The sequence below is a fragment of the Mauremys mutica genome, chromosome 2 (genome assembly GCF_020497125.1).
Source record: "Mauremys mutica isolate MM-2020 ecotype Southern chromosome 2, ASM2049712v1, whole genome shotgun sequence".
Lineage (NCBI taxonomy): Eukaryota > Metazoa > Chordata > Testudines > Geoemydidae > Mauremys > Mauremys mutica.
This window is the reverse complement of record NC_059073.1, coordinates 79,071,092-79,091,291: the sequence shown is the minus strand read 5'-3', so window position 1 is coordinate 79,091,291 and position 20,200 is coordinate 79,071,092. Positions and strand designations below refer to the sequence as shown.

At 39.4% G+C, this 20,200-nt stretch overlaps 1 protein-coding gene across 1 annotated transcript; it reads left to right on the top strand.

Moving 5' to 3' along the window:
* The first annotated feature begins 6,179 nt into the window (after window positions 1-6,179).
* On the top strand, window positions 6,180-18,516 carry LOC123363857 (transthyretin). The gene is made up of 4 exons (XM_045005324.1): window positions 6,180-6,318; window positions 7,689-7,828; window positions 16,952-17,087; window positions 18,247-18,516. The coding sequence occupies exons 1-4, from the start codon at window positions 6,250-6,252 to the stop codon at window positions 18,352-18,354; spliced, it is 453 nt and encodes a 150-aa protein (XP_044861259.1). The 5' UTR covers window positions 6,180-6,249; the 3' UTR covers window positions 18,355-18,516.
* The last annotated feature ends 1,684 nt before the right edge of the window (window positions 18,517-20,200 follow it).

Sequence of the window (20,200 nt, the reverse complement as noted above, 5' to 3'; positions counted from 1 at the left end):
TTAAAATTCCTTGGCCGGAACCTGGCATTGGGGCAAATAATAAAAAGAGAAAAACAAAGATGTGTGACCACATTCTTCACATGTGTGTATGTGCATTACCCATAATTACTAAGCTGTGGGACAGTAACTGTAGTGACTGGGGATGAGTGACAGAAAATGGAAACCAGTTAATTCAAACAATGTACTTGATGAAATCTTGCTGTATAGGAGCTGAGACACTGTACTTACTAATGCAGAGGTGAGACAGAATTCCAGAAACCCATGGCCAGAAGCACTGAGGCAATTAATGAAACAAGACAGACAATGGCCTGTGTTGTATCATCACAGCTCAAAGTGAGCAGTGAGCAAACACATACATAACATTACGAAATGACTGATATTCATTTATAAATGGCTGACATGATACTCCACTAAAACATCCTCATGGTGTGCAGCTCCTGAGCTGGATGATACCTCAGACACGTGGAAACCATCTCAATCCAGCAGCCTCTTAGGGAGGATGACCATTCAAACAGGTTCTCCACCTATATAAGAGTGGGGATGGGCCATACCTCATCTTGCAGGAAGTGATCATCTCCCCAAGTGTAAGGCCTCATCTTCATGTACTCAATCTTGATTCCCTCCCAGAAGATAAGATCCAGTGTAAGTTCACCTGAATGAGTTGAGCCCCAAATACCTGAAGTACAGTAATTCCATGATTATGACAGGCTATGCTATCCCAAGAACACATGCAAGAATGGTCACTGACACACACAAGGAAGTCACCTAGAATACTGAGGACTCCAGTGCTACTCCCAACAACAATTCATTGAGACAGGAGTCTAGGAGAGTAGCAGGGGGTCTGTAGACTAATAACTCTCAAATTTCTTTTATTGCCAGGACTCTCAGGCCAAGAAGACACACTGAGATGAATCCAAATAGTAACATATAACATACTGAACCCCCTCAAATGAGAGGTGTAAATATCATTTTGTAGATTCCTAGATTCTAAAGACAGAGGGACCATTCTGATCATCTAGTCTGACCTCTTGTATAGCACAGACAGAGAATTTTTCCCAAATAATTCCTTTCGAACTAGAACATATAATCTTTTCTAAAAAAATGCAATCTTGATTTAAAAATTACAGTTTTTCAACAGCATGTTTTATAAAAGGTAGAAGAAACTTCCAAGCAAATTATGGTACAATGCTGGAACTGAGTACTAGGGACAAAAAAAGTATTTCCACATGTCTATTTGCATTAGGTACCAGAATAAAGTTCCTGTGATCATTTGACTAAGCATTTAACAATCTTAAACAGTGAGATACTGAGCAAAGTACACATCTGTGATAGCTGACACAGGATTCACAGCAAACATATGCACAACCTAAAAAGATCATAATCTGGCCCTACAGACTTGAGTTAATGATAATAGTGGCTAGGGATAGGTATTCAGTGACAACACCACTAGTATAAGTAAAGGTTATATTAGATAATATAATTAGATCAAAATCAGAACAAACAAACATATTTCAATGAAAATATACTAGTTTTTCCTGCAGCTTATGAGATATTTTGTTCTTTTTATAAAGCAGTGCCCCACACTGTCTCTTTCAAGTTTCTATCTTGCACCCTGTGAAATCTGTGAGTTCTGTTTTTTTCCTGAAGAAAAACTTTCCATCATGTTGCAGGATTTTATATCACCCACTACCACAGCAAGTAGCACAAAATAACTTCATAACTCAAACCCTCTAGTCATCATGCTAAGAAAAGTTGACCTTTAAAAATACTGGTCTTCTTGACAGCACAAGCCGATTCTCAGTAATATAGAGAGGTTCAGAGCGGTTAAGAGAGATTTCATCTCCGTCTCTGTGTGATTCAAAGTTGTGTATAAACTCATTTTGGTGGCGGTGTTTTTTTGGCAATCATTTGTCTAGGCTGATGGATTAGCCTCTTGGCTTGAATATGTATTAAAGTAAAAGAACAGAAGTTTTGTTCCAGTGGGATTGCAGGAACTGCACAGGCAGCTAACAAAATAGTATCTCTCAGAAACTATCGTGCTCATTTGCCCAGTGACCTCAGAGTTTAAACTTTTCAAAGTGAGAGCTTACTCAGATGAATTGGTACCAAGTGCATTCATAAATTACAAAAGCATCACAGCAAAAATTCACTATTTGGATGTTCCTTTTATAAGGTTTGGGTTCCATCCCAGAAACTTATAGACATGAGTAAATAATCTGAATTTGACTTTATGCTTGTTAAAGGGAATACAACTTAAATGTTTTCATTAGATCTAAATCCTTCTGGTAGCACTTTTAACCTTCTGTCTTTTTCAAGCTCACTTAATACACAAGATAAATATGTATTTATTAACTACATGCAAACCACAAGAAGTATTTCCCTTCCCCTCACTCAATCAAAATATTAACTTAAGAAAAATGTCTGAACGATAATTAAAATTGTAAATACATTTATGCTCATTAACTCAGAGCTAAGTGTCCCATAGCCGATTAGTATTTAACATTTAAACAGTTTACATATTTAAAGCACTATGCAAATATTAATCCTCGATACCCCTCAAAGGAAGGAAAGTAATTTCCTCATGTAGCAGGGTGGATCCCTGCTCCGGGGTTTTAAGGGGTTTGAAAGCGGCTTGGCAGGGCTTGAGAGCTGCTGCTCTCAAGCTGGGCTGATTGGGGAAGTAGCCGCAGCTGGGCCACACCCCAATCAGGCCACAGCTGGCCCCTATAAAAGGCTATGAGCCAGGAGCCCAGGCAGTCTCTCTCTGCCTTCAGAGGGAGATGGGCCTGGCTGCTGGAAACTAGAGAGAAGGTACCTGAGTGAAGCAGGGCTGGGGAAAGGCTGAGGAGCTGGGGAGCTCCAGCCTGGAAAGCCCCAGGCTGCAGCCTAGCTATAGGCCAAAGGTACTGTGGGTTGCAGAGGGCAGCCCAAGGGTAGGACAAAGCAGCAGGTCCAAACCCTCCTTGCCAGGGATGAGTTGGCTGAGACTGCAGTCTGCCCCAGAGTGTGGGGCTAGACAATGACTGGCAGTAGCCATACACTGAGGCAAGGTGGGGATAGAAGGTGGGGGTTCCCTGGGGAGGGGGAAACCCAGTTACAGGTTAAAGAGGCACTGGGGTCCTGGGAGGGACTCGGGCCAGTAGCAAACAGGTGGATCACCGGCCTGCAGAGGGCGCTCCGGGCTGGAATAGAGCTAATTCCCCAGAGCAACCAGTAGGAGGCGCCGCAGGGGTGAGTCCAACCCTGTTACACCCCAGTTATACAGATGTGGTAACTGTGGCACAGACATTAAAAGCCAATTCAACACTCACCGAAGTCAATGGAAACACTCTCATTGACTTCACTTGACATTGGATCAAGTTCTCACTGATTTGCCAAAGACTACATAGCAAGTCAGTGTCAAAGCTGTATTTAGAACACAAGAGGTCTTGACACCCAGTGCTGATGTTCATTCTTCTAGATTTCAAGGGAACTAAACTGTCCATCTCCCCCACCCTCCCTTAAAGGTGTAGGCATACTAGTCTGAGAAGTAAACCGTAGGTTATCTTCCAAATACAGTTCATTGTGATATTATTCCATAGTAGCAAAATAGAATCCATCCATGCCTTTCGGAATAGATAAATGATTAAAATTTGTATAAAGCCTACAGATTCATGAACTCTTTGGGAAACTCATTGTGGAAAGCTATTCAGATTACTACATGACAAATTCTAATGTCTATTTTCCCTCAGATAATAGATGATCAATCATACCAGCAGAAGGTTACAGTTTTGTGGTGGCCAAAGTCAAATGTTCAAATACAGTAATTGTAATGGTCATTCCAATCAATTATTCCTGTAAAAGTACTTGGTTTCCTAATTAAATACAAAATAGATGTAAATACAATAGAAAACAAAGAGGTTACTAGTGAAAGAGGGGTGTGTGTGTGTGTGTGAGAGAGAGAAAGAGAGAGAGGCGTATAGTATAGCGTCTGGAAAACAGCTTTGACGTAAACAAGAGAATTAACAGGACATGTTTGTTCTTGACCTGAACACTGTAATGCTTCCAAATAGGTACCATGCTTTCATTAAAAATATGTATTAATTTTAACTAGCAGCTGGTGAACTTCAAACAATTTGGCATCCAGCTAAGCCCTAAAGGGTTGGCATATTTGAGGATTATTCACATGTTTCCATAACCACATTCTTCTGTATCCAACCTAGTCTCTTGCTGAGCCAGCCAGAACCCCCTACCTTCATCTAACTCCTATCAAGTCTCCTGACTCCAAACAGACCTCTTTTGTCTAGTGCTCCAATTCCAACAGGCCCCTAGCCACTTATTTTCTGTTCCCTGATCCTTTCTATACCTTTTACTTTCAGTGGAGGGACAGCCCTTGTCTGGCAATGCCTGCAGTGGCATATGGTCATTCTATTTAAATTTCATATGCTCCAAGGTTCCTTGGGATAGAAGAGCCCCAGAGTTCATTACCTTTCTACTGATTCCAGAGATGCCCTAGGACTCACAGAACTGAAGATATAATTCAGACCATCTTCAAAAAATCGAAAGGAAAGAGAAGAAGGAGAGATTGGTTTGATATTTAGGCTGAGAGGCAGAATATTTCCATATTTCTGTACCCATCCCTACTGACCACCCTGCCAAAAGGACAATGTTATTTTGAATGAAAATAAAGTGCATAATACTAGATGCTGAAATATGCTATTCCTATAGATAATCTTGTGAAGCTGAAATCTCGCAAAGAAGTCAAGAAAGTCTGCTTCTTCTAAATTCAGTGTCCAACCACAGAGAAATCTCATGTGAAGCTAAAAGAAATACTTTCTAGAGGTGGCCAATATTATGGCCATGGTGACATTTTGCTGAAAATGGGATCATTTTCTGTTTTATCCATTAACATTCCTATAGAGAGCCTTAAGAGATAATGGCAAAATGCTGCTTGAAGATACACAGGGCAGATCTCTGATTCCCTTCCATGTGCAGAAAGTCTACTGCTGGAGAGGGATTCTCATACGTGAAGGAAAGATTTGCCATGTCAATCTGACAGCAGAATTTTTATTACAAGATGTGACTTAACTCCCACTGGCATGCAAGGAAACTGAGCCTTATTCTCAACTGCCTTACACCTTGTGTGGTCATTTTTATACGTGCAAAGTTGGTGTAGAATGCTGCCATAGCAATTTTTATGGGTCAGGATTGTGTCTGCTTCAATGTCTGTACAGCATTTAGCACCCAGGGACCCTGCTAGGTCTCTGTAATATGTTTTTTTTAAATCAACAATAACTTTGCACATGTGTAAATGACTACACAAGGGAGTGGAAATTTAGACCAGTTGTATCACTTTATCCTTTAAAACTTCTCTCTAAAGGCTTGATCATGATCTAATTCAAGTCAATGGCAAAACTCCCAACACCCTAATGATGCAGGATCAAGTCCTAAAAATTCTTCCTCCTCGAAATTCATGCCTAGTTTTTAGATTTTGAAAATGAGGCAAGAACTATACTACTCACATTTTCAGTTAAGATAGAAACCACTCTGCCAAGCCAAGACAAAAAGAAAATAGTGACAGGTGCACAGATAAAACAAAAATCATTTGTTATTAGCACTGTCATTTGCCATTTCTTGTGTGAGTTAAGTTCATAAAGATATGCCATTAAATAACCAGGGAACTTGGACATTGCCTTCAATGGGACCAGGATTTCACCATAGTATTTTTTTGTGTATTGTGCAGCGTTTTATCATATTCCACCTATACCGTGTCATGAAAGACAATATCACTCTGATTGGACAGCTGGTCCTCAAAAACATTACACGTAAAAGGAAATCTGCATGGGAGTAGACAAAGAATAAGACTGAATATATGAGGATTTCTCCCAATAAGTCAGCAAGGGAACTAGGGCCTGCTATAACCAGTTACACAGCCAGAGAAAAACAAATTACTTGCATTATTTTACAGAGGGTATTCTAACAGCCTAATCTCCCCAGGCAAGGTTCATGTTTGTGTGGGTTACTTATTCTCTTAGCTCCAATGATCCTGCAGTCCTTCCACATGCAAAAGTCCCATTGACTTCAGTGGCAGTTCCATGTATGGAATGACTGCAGGATTGGATTGTTTACTAAGTAAATAATCAGAATCAGCAGGTTTGAAGTCATATGGGCATCAGATAAGCAGCCTGTTTTGTGGTAGGCTTGGGTATAAAATCCCAAATCCCATCAGCTTCTAGCTGCTGGCACAGAGGCTCACTAACAGCAAACAGAATGGCCTTTCATTCTGTGCTTCTCGTTTTCTTAGCTGGACTGGTATTTCTTTCTGAAGCTGCACCACTGGTAAGTATTTTGGCACTGAAGGGGGAATTAAAGTGATTGCAAATAGCATAAACTCTCTGAATACAGGCACACACATCTATTTTATACTATCAGAGGGGTAGCCGTGTTAGTCTGGTTCTGTAGAAGCAGCAAAGAATCCTGTGGCACCTTATAGACTAACAGACTAACTTATACTGTACGCATTACTAGCCTAAAACCAATTCCTGCAGCCATTGCTATGCTACAATGGTCTGGTACTGCCACTTTTCTCATGCATTTCCTTCAAAATGTGCAGTAATATTTAAAATAAAGTCAATTTTGGGATTCAGCCATCTATTATTTCAAAGGTCTTGGGACTCATTTGCTTCAGTGAGGTCTTGTGGTTAAAGTAAGGAGCTGGGATCTAGAAGATTTGGGCTCTATTCCTGCTTCTGACAGTGATGTTAGTCAAGTCCCTTTGATTCTCTGTGATTCAATTTCTATATCTGTAAAATGGGGATAATTTTACCTTCCTCACAAGAGTGTCGTGAGGCTTAATTGTTTACTCCTTATAAAACATTGCAAGATCCTCAGAGGGGAGATGCTACTGAAGCATTACTAAGAATTAAACACAGTGTAGCAAAGTTGGAGAAGCCAATTTCCTCCCAGCCTAAGGGATATTTCTAAGGCAGGGGTCGGCAACCTTTCAGAAGTGGTGTGCCGAGTCTTCATTTATTCACTCTGATTTAAGGTTTCACGTGCCAGTAATACATTTTAATGTTTTTAGAAGGTCTCTTTCTATAAGTCTATAATATATAACTAAACTATTGTTGTATGTAAAGTAAATAAGGTTTTTTAAATGCTTAAGATGCTTCATTTAAAATTAAATTAAAATGCAGAGCCCCTCGGACCGACCGGTGGCCAGGACCCAGGCAGTGTGAGTGCCACTGAAAATCAGCTCGCGTGCCGCCTTTGGCATACGTGCCGTAGGTTGCCTACCCCTGTTCTAAGGCAATGATGCTGTTTATCGAAAGCAGAGGCTGTGGTGATTGGTCTGAACAGATACTCATTCATTATTTTCCTGTCCTTTCTCTGACCTCATTTAAAGATACATCCTTAATTAGCATGTTGTTTTCCAGAGCTATTACCTTAAACTATATCTACATATTTATTATGCAAGCTTTCCCTGAAGTAGTACAATGTACCCAATCTAAGATTATTCTGGCACAAGAAACATCTGTTTGTGAACTATATTGTGTTTAAAATACCACTTTGCTTGGAATGTGCCCTCATGTGGTCATTAAACACAGCAAGTGTGGCTCATCCGCTCTTTGGAAGAAGATTTCTAATAGACATGTTGAACATGCCCTATATAATTTGCTGCACTACAAAAGCTTTTCTACTTTCTCAAGGTTTCCCATGGGTCTGTTGATTCCAAGTGCCCTCTTATGGTGAAAGTTCTGGATGCAGTTAGAGGAAGTCCAGCTGCCAATGTAGCAGTTAAAGTGTTTAAAAAGGCTGCAGATGGAAACTGGCAGGACTTTGCTACTGGGTAAGTTATGTTGTGCTGTGAAACTTTCAAGATGTCTTGAAGAACAAAATGAGATATAAAGGGGATCCTGATTAGAAGATCAATTTATTTTGTAGCTTGTCCCTCTTACTTTGTTAAAAAGCATATGGGGCCTGATCCGAAGCCCACTGAGTTCAGTGGGATGAGGCCCATGGTGAGAATATATACTAGTAGGGAGAATTACTTCAAGTTGTTCATTTTACCTTAGTGAGGGAATATTTTAATTTTTTCTCCAAGTTTTCAAAAGGTGCTGTTGTACCTATGTTTAAAAAACCAACAACCTGTGCACCCGACCTTCAATATAATTCAAGGTAGCCATCTTGATATACAGTAGGTCCAGAGCTTTATTTGTAGAGGAGGAATCCAGACTCTAAACTTTGTTAGAAAGCCCTAAACATGCACACAAGAAATGCCCTTTCCTACTGCTTTCACTTACACAAGTGTAAGTCAGGAGAAACTTATTGGACAACATTACACTGGGGTAACCAAGAGCAGAAGAGGGTCCACAATGTATGTTTGTGTATTTCTATTTATGGCACTTATATTGCACCTATGAGTGTGGTATCTGAGCAGCTCACAACCTTTAATGTATTTATCCTCAAAACACCCCTGTGAGGTTGGGAAGTACTATTATTCCAATTTTACAGACAGTGAACTGAGACACACAGAGATTAAGTGACTAGCCCAAGTGCACACAAGAAGCCAGCTCTCCCAAATGAGCACCCTAGCCAATAGATCTTCCTTAATATCTTTTGCTAAAGATTTTGAGACACTATTTACTTCTGTCTGCAGCACTAAGACCTTTGTTTGTCTTTGTCTCTAGGTATTTGACAAACAAGCCCCATTTATACTATACAACATAGCTGAACAGATCTGCAGAAATTTCCTAAAGCTAATCTAGGAACAAGCAGCATTCAGAATGGATTTAAAGAGCGAAATCCTGTATAAAACTTAATATTTTTGCCAAGCTTCTTATGCAGGATGATGGGCTAAGTCTATTGATCTGTAAAAACCACAGTATGCTTTTCTGCCATCATTAGGAAAACTATATTCTTTTAAAAATATGTGAGAGTAGTTTTTTAAAGCATACATAATGTTTTTATATGCAATCTGCAGAGGAACAAGATAAATACTATATTCCCTCAACTGTGGGATATAACAGTTTAGACTGTAACATTGTTCTTGATTGCCATTTGGGGATATATCCTGCAGTTTTTATGAGCCAGTAGCTTCCATTGAAGTCAATGGAAACTACAGGTGTTTAGTACCACTGAAAATCAAGTCACTCTTTTTTAGGCATCTAAATATGAATTTAGGAGACTAACTTTAGACACATAAATTTGGAAAATTTTGCCTGGGAGAGTAGGAGTAAGAATTATAGTCTAGTGTTTTTGTAGAAAGTCCACTAAACTGTATTCCTTCCTCTATTCCCTGACCTGAATGGCATGGTGTTAATTCTTCCCTGGATACGTGGCTAACACGTGCTACTTTCAAACACGCTACTTGTTTGATCAGCTGACAAATTTTGGGACATTTTATAACCACTGGGCTTGCAGAACTGTTAGGTTATTTTCTATTTTAAACAGATCTATGTTTACAAGGTTTACAAGACCTAACCTGAGACACAAGACCTGGTTAATAGTGGTTCTAGACCAGGGGTTGCCAAATTTACTGGGCCTCTGAGCCACATACAACAATCTTCAGACGTTCAAGAGCTGGGGCGCACCTGCCAGGAGCCAGGGCTTCAGCCTCCCAGGAGGTGCCCGGCAGGGCTCGATGCTTCAGCCCCACTCCTGTTGAAGCCCTGAGCCCTGACAGGTGCACTTCACAAGTCTGAAGCCCCAAGACCCTCCTCCATGCTGGGCAGAAACCACTATCCCACCACCCCACTGCAAGGCAGATGTCCTGAGCACCACCACCACCCCCAGTCTGGTAGGTGCAGAATGGGAGTGGGCAGAGGGTGGGGTTCCATGAGCCACACTTCAATGGTAAAAGAGCCACATGTGGCTCATGAGTCATAGTTTGGCCACCCCTGTTCTAAAACCCAATTAAAAACAAGTGTGTCAAAGTTCCAAATTTCAGAGTAGCAGCCGTGTTAGTCTGTATCTGCAAAAAGAACAGGAGTACTTGTGGCACCTTAAAGACTAACAAGTTCCAAATATTTTGCATAATTCAGAAAGTAAAATAATAATTTGACCAATGCCAAGAAGTGGAGAATTTGGAACTTGGTGTTGCTCAACCTTGTCAGGATGGCCCCTGCACTGCTATTGCATTGATTTAGAATGGGTTTCATTGTTGGTTTTTTAATTGTTGTCCCAGGGATACAGGACTTTAGCAGACAGTAACAACAAAACTACTAATAGGTTTTCCATCATATTTATTTTGATAAAAGCTCTGATAGTGAGAGACTCACAGGAATGGATGTTTTCTGTATTAGTGTCCCATTTACTCCAGCTTTCACTGGGACAAACTTTCATCTTGTTTGCCTGCTGAGTAACTTAAAATCAAACTAATGCCTTTGTCCTTGTTCCTCTGCTTTAGTAGAAATGAACGAAATGTAACTCTGGCAGTTCAATTTAAGTTATCATTACAGTGAGATGAAAAGGAAATTGGTGACTAGGGATCTTGTTAAACAGCAGCAGTCACAAGCAAAAGATGCATTTCTCCTTTACTTTCTGTTAAGGATGCATAGCTGTGCGGCTGCCTCTGCTTGTGATTTAGTGAATGCACCAATAAATGTGCTTGCCCAAAACTGCTGTCAGTCGAGAAACAGAAGCATAGTCAATCTTTACATCTCCTTCAACTCAATATACGTAATTTTGCTATTAGTATCACCTCATTGGCAAATCTTGCATTGAGAACTTGTTTATGACAACTACCACGTCACTGTGGTCTGCAGGATTTAGAGGTGTGCAGATCTATATCTTTCTGCTTACAGAACACCATCAGAGCTCTGCAAGACCTAACATAACCTACACAAGCTCCTTCCCTCATGCTGCTGGGAGTTTCCAGTTTGCACCACTCTAAAACCTACCCCCAAGAGATTCCTGGTGAATTAATTATCACAAAAACCACTAGGGCCTAAATTCACAAAAGGGACTTAGGCATTTCAGTGCCGAGCATTACAGCTCCTAACTTTAGGTGCACAGGCTCTCTATACAATACATGGGGAGAGTTAGGCAGCTAAGGATGAGATTCACAGAAGCCAGCACCCTGAGGTGAGCTGTCTACTCTAGCTAACAGGTAATGCCAAGAAACGTGGCATGGCCTAAGTCCTGCCTCACCTAAGTTCAGGTCAGAGGGAGGCCCCTGGTTCTGCCTGGGATTCGCAGCTGTGAACCCCTCTCCTGGAATTAGGTGCCTAAGCCAAGTCAGTGGTTTTTAAAGAAAAAAAATGAGGATGAGAAGATAGACCGTTAATTTTTTGGGCCAGGGACTAGAGCACTCACCGAGGACGTGGGGTTCAGTTCCCCACTCTGTGTGATAGGGAGCAGGGATTTGAACTTGCCCTAACCAGTGGGCTACAGGATATTCTGGCATGGAGCTCTCTCAGTCTCTCCTATTGAAGCTGTTCCACTGTGTATAACTAATTCAATAGTCATTGGAGCCAGGTCACTGGAATCTGGCTCTCCCACATGCTGAGTGCCCTAACGAGTAGGTATAGTCACTCATTCTCGTGCTCTCTGGCTAATGGCTATTTAATTATTCCATATTAAGACACATTTCTTGGCTTAATATTAAGGCACCTGCTGTAAAAGTCGTCTTCCTCTCCAGGGTGAAAGTTTTAATGCTGTATCTCTCAGGTCATCCTTTAATGTCAGCAGGACTCTAAATGGCCAATCATTTAATTTATCCAAAGTTAAAACTTAGATATTCTAAGAAAGATCTTTAATAACGATAATTTATTTTATTTTATTGATCATTTTGAATTTACTACAGCTTTTTAAATTAAAGTTTAAAAAAAACTCTTTGGATTATTTGACCAGTTTTGATCATCTTAATCAGTGTAAAGCATTCTACATCACCCCTATAGAGGATTCTACCATGTAAATGCATGTTGCCAGGGGCAGCTCCAGGCCCCAACACGCCAAACGTGTGCTTGGGGCGGCAAGCTGTGGGGGGTGCTCTGCCGGCGCCGCGAGGGTGGCAGGCAGGCTGCCTTTGGCAGCTTGCCTGCCGAGGGTCCGCTGGTCCCGCGGCTTCGGTGGACCTCCTAAAGCCGCCCCTGCATGTTGCTGTTGAAATGTGTGAAAAATGTTGACCAAACTCTAATGATTTCCTCTCAAAAATATGAGTGAGTCAAAATCAAAAGGTTCCCCAGAAAATATTGACTACATTTTTCAATTATCCAGTTGGGAGGGAGAATTGAGCCAAAAAGTGTCATTTTGAATCACCATTTCCAAATGAAAATGTCATTGATCATGTCACATTGTTTCAGTCAAAAATATCAATTTTTGTTTGTTTTGACATGTTGGGAATTTTTCAAGTCACAAAAATTTTCAATATTTTGGCGTTACATTTCAACACTCCAATTAAGAACAGAAATTAACTTTGAAATGTCAAAATTTCCCCTGGGATGAAAATTTTGTTTTCTGAACTGCTCTAGTTATAATGTCCTGAAAAGATTTCCTCCTGTATTCATGACCAGAACTTTGGACCATCAGAGAGAAACCCTACAAATATTCAAGTCTAGGTTTTAAAAAAGACTCCATGCATGATGGCAGAAAAAAATTGGGAATATGTTATTACCTCACAGACCTTCTGAATATCTGGATACAATCAATAGATACATCTGTTAGGAAGTGTTATTTTTACTGGTGTATTATGCTAAGGCCATGGCAGTTAGAGTGTATATAGGGGGAGGTGCCCTTCTCTGGGTATGTCCCTATAAGTATGAATAATTCTGTCTCTTAATATTACATGTTAGTGTATTAAGAAAAGCATCTTGATTAACAGTATTTAAAAGGCAGGAGGAGAGTTAGAATACAACAAATGACTTTATTAAGAAGCTTACTTCAAACTGAGTTTAACGGAAAATATGCAAGGAAAGCTAATTCCAGCCGAGTGCTGAGGGAGTATGGTCTAGTTGTTCAGGGGATTGGGAGTCAGGTAACTGTTTAACTCTTCACTTGACTGTCTTTGACCTAGACATACTTTTGCAAATACAGCCCCTATCATATATTTTAGCAATTCCCTTTGCCAAAATTAGTTCTTTTGTGGGTTAGGGTTTGAGTTTTGAACATAAGCTACTGCATATGCATTTGAATTAGTTTCTGTCACAAATTTTACTCTAAAGCACTATTTCATTCTGTTGAATACAATCCAAATTAATAGGATGCCTGTAAACATTTGAGGGCATAGTTTAATTTCAACACAGCATATGTTCCATGAAGAGGATAAATTACATTGATTTCAAGGGTACTTTACACTGAGTAAATTACATAAACCCCAAGACAGCAAGAGTGTAGATAATAAACAGACTTCAGTCACCATACACAGCTTCATAATGAAAATGTCCCAAATAATGTAATTGGAACAGGTTTTTGAGCTCTAATAGCTACTATTTAACCTTCATCCATAAAAGAGAGTAACACCCTTGAAACAGCTCCCTGCATTCCTTATGTGCAACGTGAAAACACCTTCTTTTCTCTCTCCTTCCTTCCATCCCCAATACATATGATTAAAACATTTTTCTAAAGAAATTCAGACACATCTGTTCTTCATTCATGAGATTTCTGGAACACGGGGAACAAGAAGTTACAAAGTACCCTGAAGTAATCTTAATCTTCATAAACTCAATGTGAATGTACAATTAAGACAAAAAACGGTTTAATATTCAGTTATGCTTAATCAGGTAACCAAACTGGAGATCCAGCCCTTGTGTTTCTGCATGGTCAAGCATGCAAGTGAATAACATGTCCCAATGAAAATGGTGGACATATCGTTTGAGATATTCAAACTAAATGCAAAACCTATTAATAGGTTTTTCTCTGTTACACAGAACCTGTTGAACTAAGAGTATAAATCAGTTTCACACTCTCAGAGGTTTTGTTTACAATCTGTTGACTGAGGCCTTGAGGAACTATACCACTACAATGATTAATAATAATAAATGCTGCTATGTCAGGGAACATGGTTACAGCTTAGCAGCCTCCTAATCCGGTCACAAAATTGTTCTGGTTTGTTGCACAGACTGGTCTAGCTCTAGTCTGGTAATGAAATATGGTTATGGTCCAGACTACAAGGAACATTGGAACCATGCTTGTAACCAGACCAGGGGACAACCAGGTTTTAACCAGGCTTCCTCTTTGATTATATTTGTGTTATAAATGTTGGACTCATGGGGTGTGATTGCAACTCATGTGGCCATACCCCTAGACAAACAATTGCTGTTTTTCACTGGTGCAACAGAGACTTTTTTTTTTTTTTCAATTCAGCCCTTAATTTGAAAGTGGTCTCTCCTATCACATGGCTGAAGAAGGCCCACATGCTATGTTTTTGCTTCTTCATCAGATGGAGAGCCAAGAGTGGATGGAGAGTCTCATTCTAAACACAATCTACACTCACAGATATTTACAATTCTCCTGTCACAGGGCCTAATTTAGGGTAAACTTCTGCATCACTGAAGTCCACTAGGAGTTTTGCTATTGACTTTTATGAGCACAACATCAAGCCCCTAAGGATTTTTTTCTGGTACTACTAACATACACTTGGCTATAGGACTGGTAGCAGCTTGCTTGATGCAAAATTCCCTGAAGCTCTAGAATGGTATAAATGCTACTAGATGTATACTCAAGGTGGGATTTTCAAAAGAACTCAGCATTGGTCTAATTCTGAAGTTGAAGTTCAGAGCTTTTGAAAATCCCACCCTCAGAAAACTACATTATTTGTAAGTAAACACTATGCTCAGCTGCTTTTCCCAAAGATTGTAACAATCACAATTTTAACGATTTAAGTAAGACCAAACCAGTATAAGCAAAAGGCACTGAAGTTTGAAATACCAATGATTTCATCTAGTTTATCGCTTGTCAGTGCTGGCTTGTTCACTATTTTCTATTTTTATGGCTATTATAGACAATTTATTGGCAATAAATTATTTTTGCTTCTGATTTCATGACTGTCATGTGTCATTAACTCTTTGGTATCTGCAACACACACTTGGAACCATAGTATCCAAACTCATATAACATGCTTCAGAAAGCTACTGTTGCCTTGTCTTCTCTTTCCCTCTGATTAGCTGCATTAGCCTCTTGTATTATATCCTCTTTCTATTGCTACTATGCCAATGATCTTTGTATCCAATGCCCCTGCAATGTTTTAGTCCTAAATCCAGTTTCTGCTAGATCAGGCCTAAACTAGAAATGGTGTCACATTGCAAAGTCTAAATCTGGATTCCATCTTCTCTCAAGTTCTGGGTTGTTCACATCTGACATATTGATTCTGTATATTATAACAATACAGTCTAACTGCAAAATTCAATTTGGACCGAACCTTTCCAGTGGTTGTTCTGATAAGACATTTTGGTTTATGCTCAATTGTTAGCTTTAACTGAAACATGGCTAGAATATGTAGGCTAACGTGATTAAATAATTTGCATGCTCAAAACTCATAGTTGCCTATAACAAACTTCTTCAGAATCTGATCCTCTTCCTTTTGCAAGTGCAAATACCATTAAGCATTAACCAATTCAATTTTTTTCCCACTGAATTTTAACCAACAAGGTGCAATTTATAAAAAAAATTAATAAATGAAATAAATTAACCTTTTTTGAGTCAGTTTACTCTAGATTCAGTTTATTCCCAGTGGACCAAATTGTGCCCTCCCCCAAGGGAGTTTTTACATCAACTTCAAAGGAACTAGACTTTCCCCCAAGGTATATAATCCCTTTACTTTGTAATTAGAGTAAATTCTCTGTCATTGAGACTGTTTTGCATCATTGCAATTCATTTTGGTGCAAAAACACACAAGTAAAATGAAGGGTGTGTGTGGAAAGAAGAAGAAAGTGGAAACAATACAACTGATTTCTTCTCTGATCATCATTAGGCTCCTTCATTGTCTATCCCTCTCTTCCACCTCTCACTCTATGTTATCTGCCTAGATAGCCATTCTCACAGATGGCAATAAAACTGGTGAGTCCTAGTAGCTTTTCAGACTTCAGGCCAATTCTTTCTTCAAAAACATCAGACATTTATACAAGATTGTGAAGTTATTTATTCATAAATATTTCAAGAGGAAAAGCCAAAAAATTGTAGAAAATAGAAAGACATTTTGGCAGTAAAAACAGAGAAGAGGAGCAGGAGCTAGAAACCACCTATGTTACCATTTGAACAACCATTTTAGTTCAAAAAGATCTAATTGCTTATACTGGCTAGATCACGTCACAACTATCCATTCTTTTCCACTTTTCTGTTTTAGCCACCTGATGTATTTTATCATAAACCTAGCTGGTGAGCTCTTTGGTCCAGGGATTCTCTTCATCACTCATTTATACAGCAGCTAACATAATGGGTCCCTGATCCTCAGTTCAACCTGTACAGACTGTAATTCAGTAACAAATAGAGATTTTATTATCATGCGACCATAAGAAAATACCTTCAGGGTCATGTAAAAATGCTTCAGGAGGCACATTTAAAATGTTTAGCCTCGTATGCTTATAACAATTAGTCAAAAGATCTTTCCCTCAAAAAAAGTCTTCCTCCTTCCCTAATTTTATCATGGCAACCAGCATGTCTCCTGTCATCATGACAATCCTTTTTCTAGGCCTCTAATTTTCAGTTCCAGGGCACACTTAATGCGAGTTAAACACCAGATTAAAATAGGCCTTAGCCATAATGCATGCTGTAACAGCAGCAGTGATAAAGTTTTCTGCAGCCTGGGCTTGATTTGTGATGTAGATGGCTGAGCTGGTAGCAAGAATAGGCTCTGTGATGCTGGGAAGTATACGCTGTGCAGAAGATGGGGAATTATTTCAGATAAATAGAACCATTCATTGAGGTCCGAAGAACATGGCTTCACATCTGTGCTACTTAACATTCTACACTGTTTACTGCCGTTAGACACCTGACTGTCAAGATAATGTGTTGACGTGGATATTTATCATCACAGGAAAACCACAGAATTTGGGGAGATCCATGAGCTCACAACAGATGAACAATTTGTAGAAGGGGTATACAGGATTGAGTTTGACACCAGCTCTTACTGGAAGGGACTTGGCCTTTCTCCATTCCATGAATATGCTGATGTGAGTATTCCTGAATATGCCTTATGTCTAATATATTGAGCAGAGCATCTGCTTAACAAAAAAAAAGTACATATTTCTGTAATGCACAAAGAGTAGCTTTATGCATTGCAGTGTTTCACCATATCATACATCATCATCTGGACAAAAGCTGCAATACATACAAAGAGTTCCACTGTAAGTTAATGGGCCAAATTCTCTGCTAGTGTAAATGGGCAAAACTCCACTGAAGTCAATGGAGCTGTTCCCATTCACCCCAATAGACAATATGACCCAAACTGGTGCATTATTCAAAAACATTAAAGATGTAAAACGTTCTGCAATACGGAAATGCAAAATGGAAATCTTTGCTGGGGTGGATGCAAGGCTTTGGGGCCCCATAATGAATGGCATCAACATAACAAATTGGAAAAGGTCTCTATTTACACCAGAGGCATTTTCTTGGTTTCAATAGCAACTCCAGTTTCAGTAATCTGGAAATCACTGAAATCTCTTCAATTTGATGTGTAGCCACAGAAAGTCAGACATATTATCCAATATTTTTTGCCTGCACGTCATTTGTTTGTAAAGTTCAAAGTGCATTTGTCCCCAGCTCACTTCTAAAGTATGTGACAGAGAAAACTGCAGCAAACAACATCTAGGAATAAAATTATAAGGGACAGGAAAAAACAGCCTTATTTGCAGCTTGCCGTTGCGTTCTCTTCACATTTCCTAAAAGACTGACTCAGCTATTCTGGGAACATCTACAATGCATTGCAGATTGCATTTTACATCACAAGCTTGTTTTATGTCACTAAGGCCTGTGCCTGCAAGGTACTGAGTATGCTTCCACCGTCTTCTGAGAGCACCACACAAGATAGAGGGGTAAGGTCCTAATCCAGAACCCAATGAAGTCAGTGAGACTGTTTCCACTGACTTCAATGAGCTTTGGATTAGGCCCTGAACCCTCGAATAGAGATACTTAGATTTATCAAGGCATTAATCTGTTAGAATATCTTGCATCTACTTTATTAGGTTTGCATAGTTAATAAAAGATAAAACCTATAACTGAAAGAAATCACCCAACTACTCCTCCAGGGAAGACTTAATACTAAATCTAACACTGAGGTAGTTTTAGAGCATATATATTGTGCTTCAAGCTTACAAGTATTTTCTTTTCCAGGTGGTTTTTACTGCTAATGATTCCGGTCATCGTCATTACACCATTGCTGCTCTCCTCAGTCCCTTCTCTTATTCAACTACTGCTGTAGTCAGTAACCCACAGGAATAAATATACACTGAAATCATCCTCAAATATCCTCCATTGATAGAATTACCATAGGTTTTTAGGAGGAGGTTATTTCCTATAACTAATGGCATGCCTTTTTGCTACAGTAGTTTATCATTTTGTAACCTGGCTAAAAACTCAGGCAATAAATGTTTAAAGAAGAAACAGTTGTGATTTTCTCAGTGATGTTTTACGTTGTTCAGAAGGAACACGTTTGTGTTGAAATGCAAAAGAAATGTTGTGTAAAAAAACCAACAACACTGACTGGCCACTCAGAACACATCATCCTTGACTTGGTACAGTAATCTGTAACTGGGCCCCTTCCTACACTGTTAGAAAACAGATCAATTCATTGTCTTATTCTGTGGTGTCTTGTGTTTGAAAGAAGATAACGTTTGCATGGTATGCAATGAATATCAAGAGCTATATTTACCTATCAGCAAACATGCTTAAAACCCAGAGATAGCTGAACTAATTCTAATGAAATGTCATATTTATTTATTATTAGTATCATGGCAATGACACAAGACCAACTGACAATGGGGCCCCATTGTACTAGGTGCTATACAAACACAGAAAAGACAAATCACAGCACTAAAGAATTTATAATCTCAACAGAAAAGACAGATGACAGGTAAGGGAAAGGGGATATAGCATACAAGCAAATTGAACAGAAAGATGGTTTTTATAAGAACAGCCATACTGGGTCAGATCAAAGGTCTATCTAGCTGAGTATCCTGTTTTCTGGCAGTGGCCAACGCCAGATGCTCCAGGCGGAATGAAAAGAACAGGTAATCATCAAGTGATTCATCCTCTGTCACCCATTCCCAGCTTCTGGTAAACAGAGGCTAAGGACATCATCCCTGCCCACCTTGGTTAATAGCTATTGATGGACCTATCCTCCATGAATTTATCTAGTTCTTTTTTAAACTCTGTTATAGTCTTGGCCTTCACAACATCCTCTGGAAGGAGTTCTACAGGTTGACTATGTGTTGTGTGAAAAACACACTTCCTTTTGTTTGTTTTAAACCTGTTGCCTATTAATTTCATTTGGTGACCCCTAGTTCTTGTGTTATGAAGAGTAAACAACACTTTCTTATTTACTTTCTCCACACCAGTCATAATTTTATAGACCTCTATTATATCCCACCTTAGTCATCTCTTTTCCAAGCTGAAAAATCCCAGTCTTATTAATCTCTCCTCATTCAGAACCCATTCCATATCCCTAATCATTTTTGTTGCCCTTTTCTAAACCTTTTCCAGTTCCAATATATCTTATTTGAGATGGGGCAACCACATCTGGATGCAGTATTCAGGATGTGGACGTACCATGGCTTTATATAGAGGCAATATGATATTTTCTGTCTTATTATCTTTCCCTTTCTTAATGATTCCCAGCATTCTGTTTGCTTTTTTTCCACTGCTGCTGCACATTGAGTGGATGTTTTCAGATATCTATGCACAATGACTCCAAGATCTCTTTCTTGAGTTGTAACGGCTAATTTAGACTCCATCATTTTATATGTATAGCTGGGATAATGTTTTCCAATGCGCATTACTTTGCATTTATCAACATTGTATTGCATCTGCCATTTTGTTGCCCAGTCACCCAGTTTCGTGAGATCCCCTTGTAGCTCTGTGCATTCTCTTTGGGATTTTACTATCTTGAGTAGTTTTGTATCATCTGCAAATTTTGCCACCTCGCTGTTTACCCTTTTTCCAGATCATTTATGAATATATTGAATAGGACTCATCTCAGTATAGACCCCTGGGGAACACCACTATTTACCTCTCCATTCTGAAAATTGACCATTCTGAAAATTCCTACCCTTTGACCAGTTACCAATCG

Excerpts from the sequence above, each read along its gene's own strand:
- LOC123363857 (XM_045005324.1), top strand. The coding sequence starts at position 6,250 with ATGGCCTTTCATTCTGTGCTTCTCGTTTTCTTAGCTGGACTGGTATTT. Across the intron at positions 7,829-16,951 it reads TGGCAGGACTTTGCTACTGG|GAAAACCACAGAATTTGGGG; the intron begins GTAAGTTATGTT and ends TTATCATCACAG. Across the intron at positions 17,088-18,246 it reads CATTCCATGAATATGCTGAT|GTGGTTTTTACTGCTAATGA; the intron begins GTGAGTATTCCT and ends TTTCTTTTCCAG.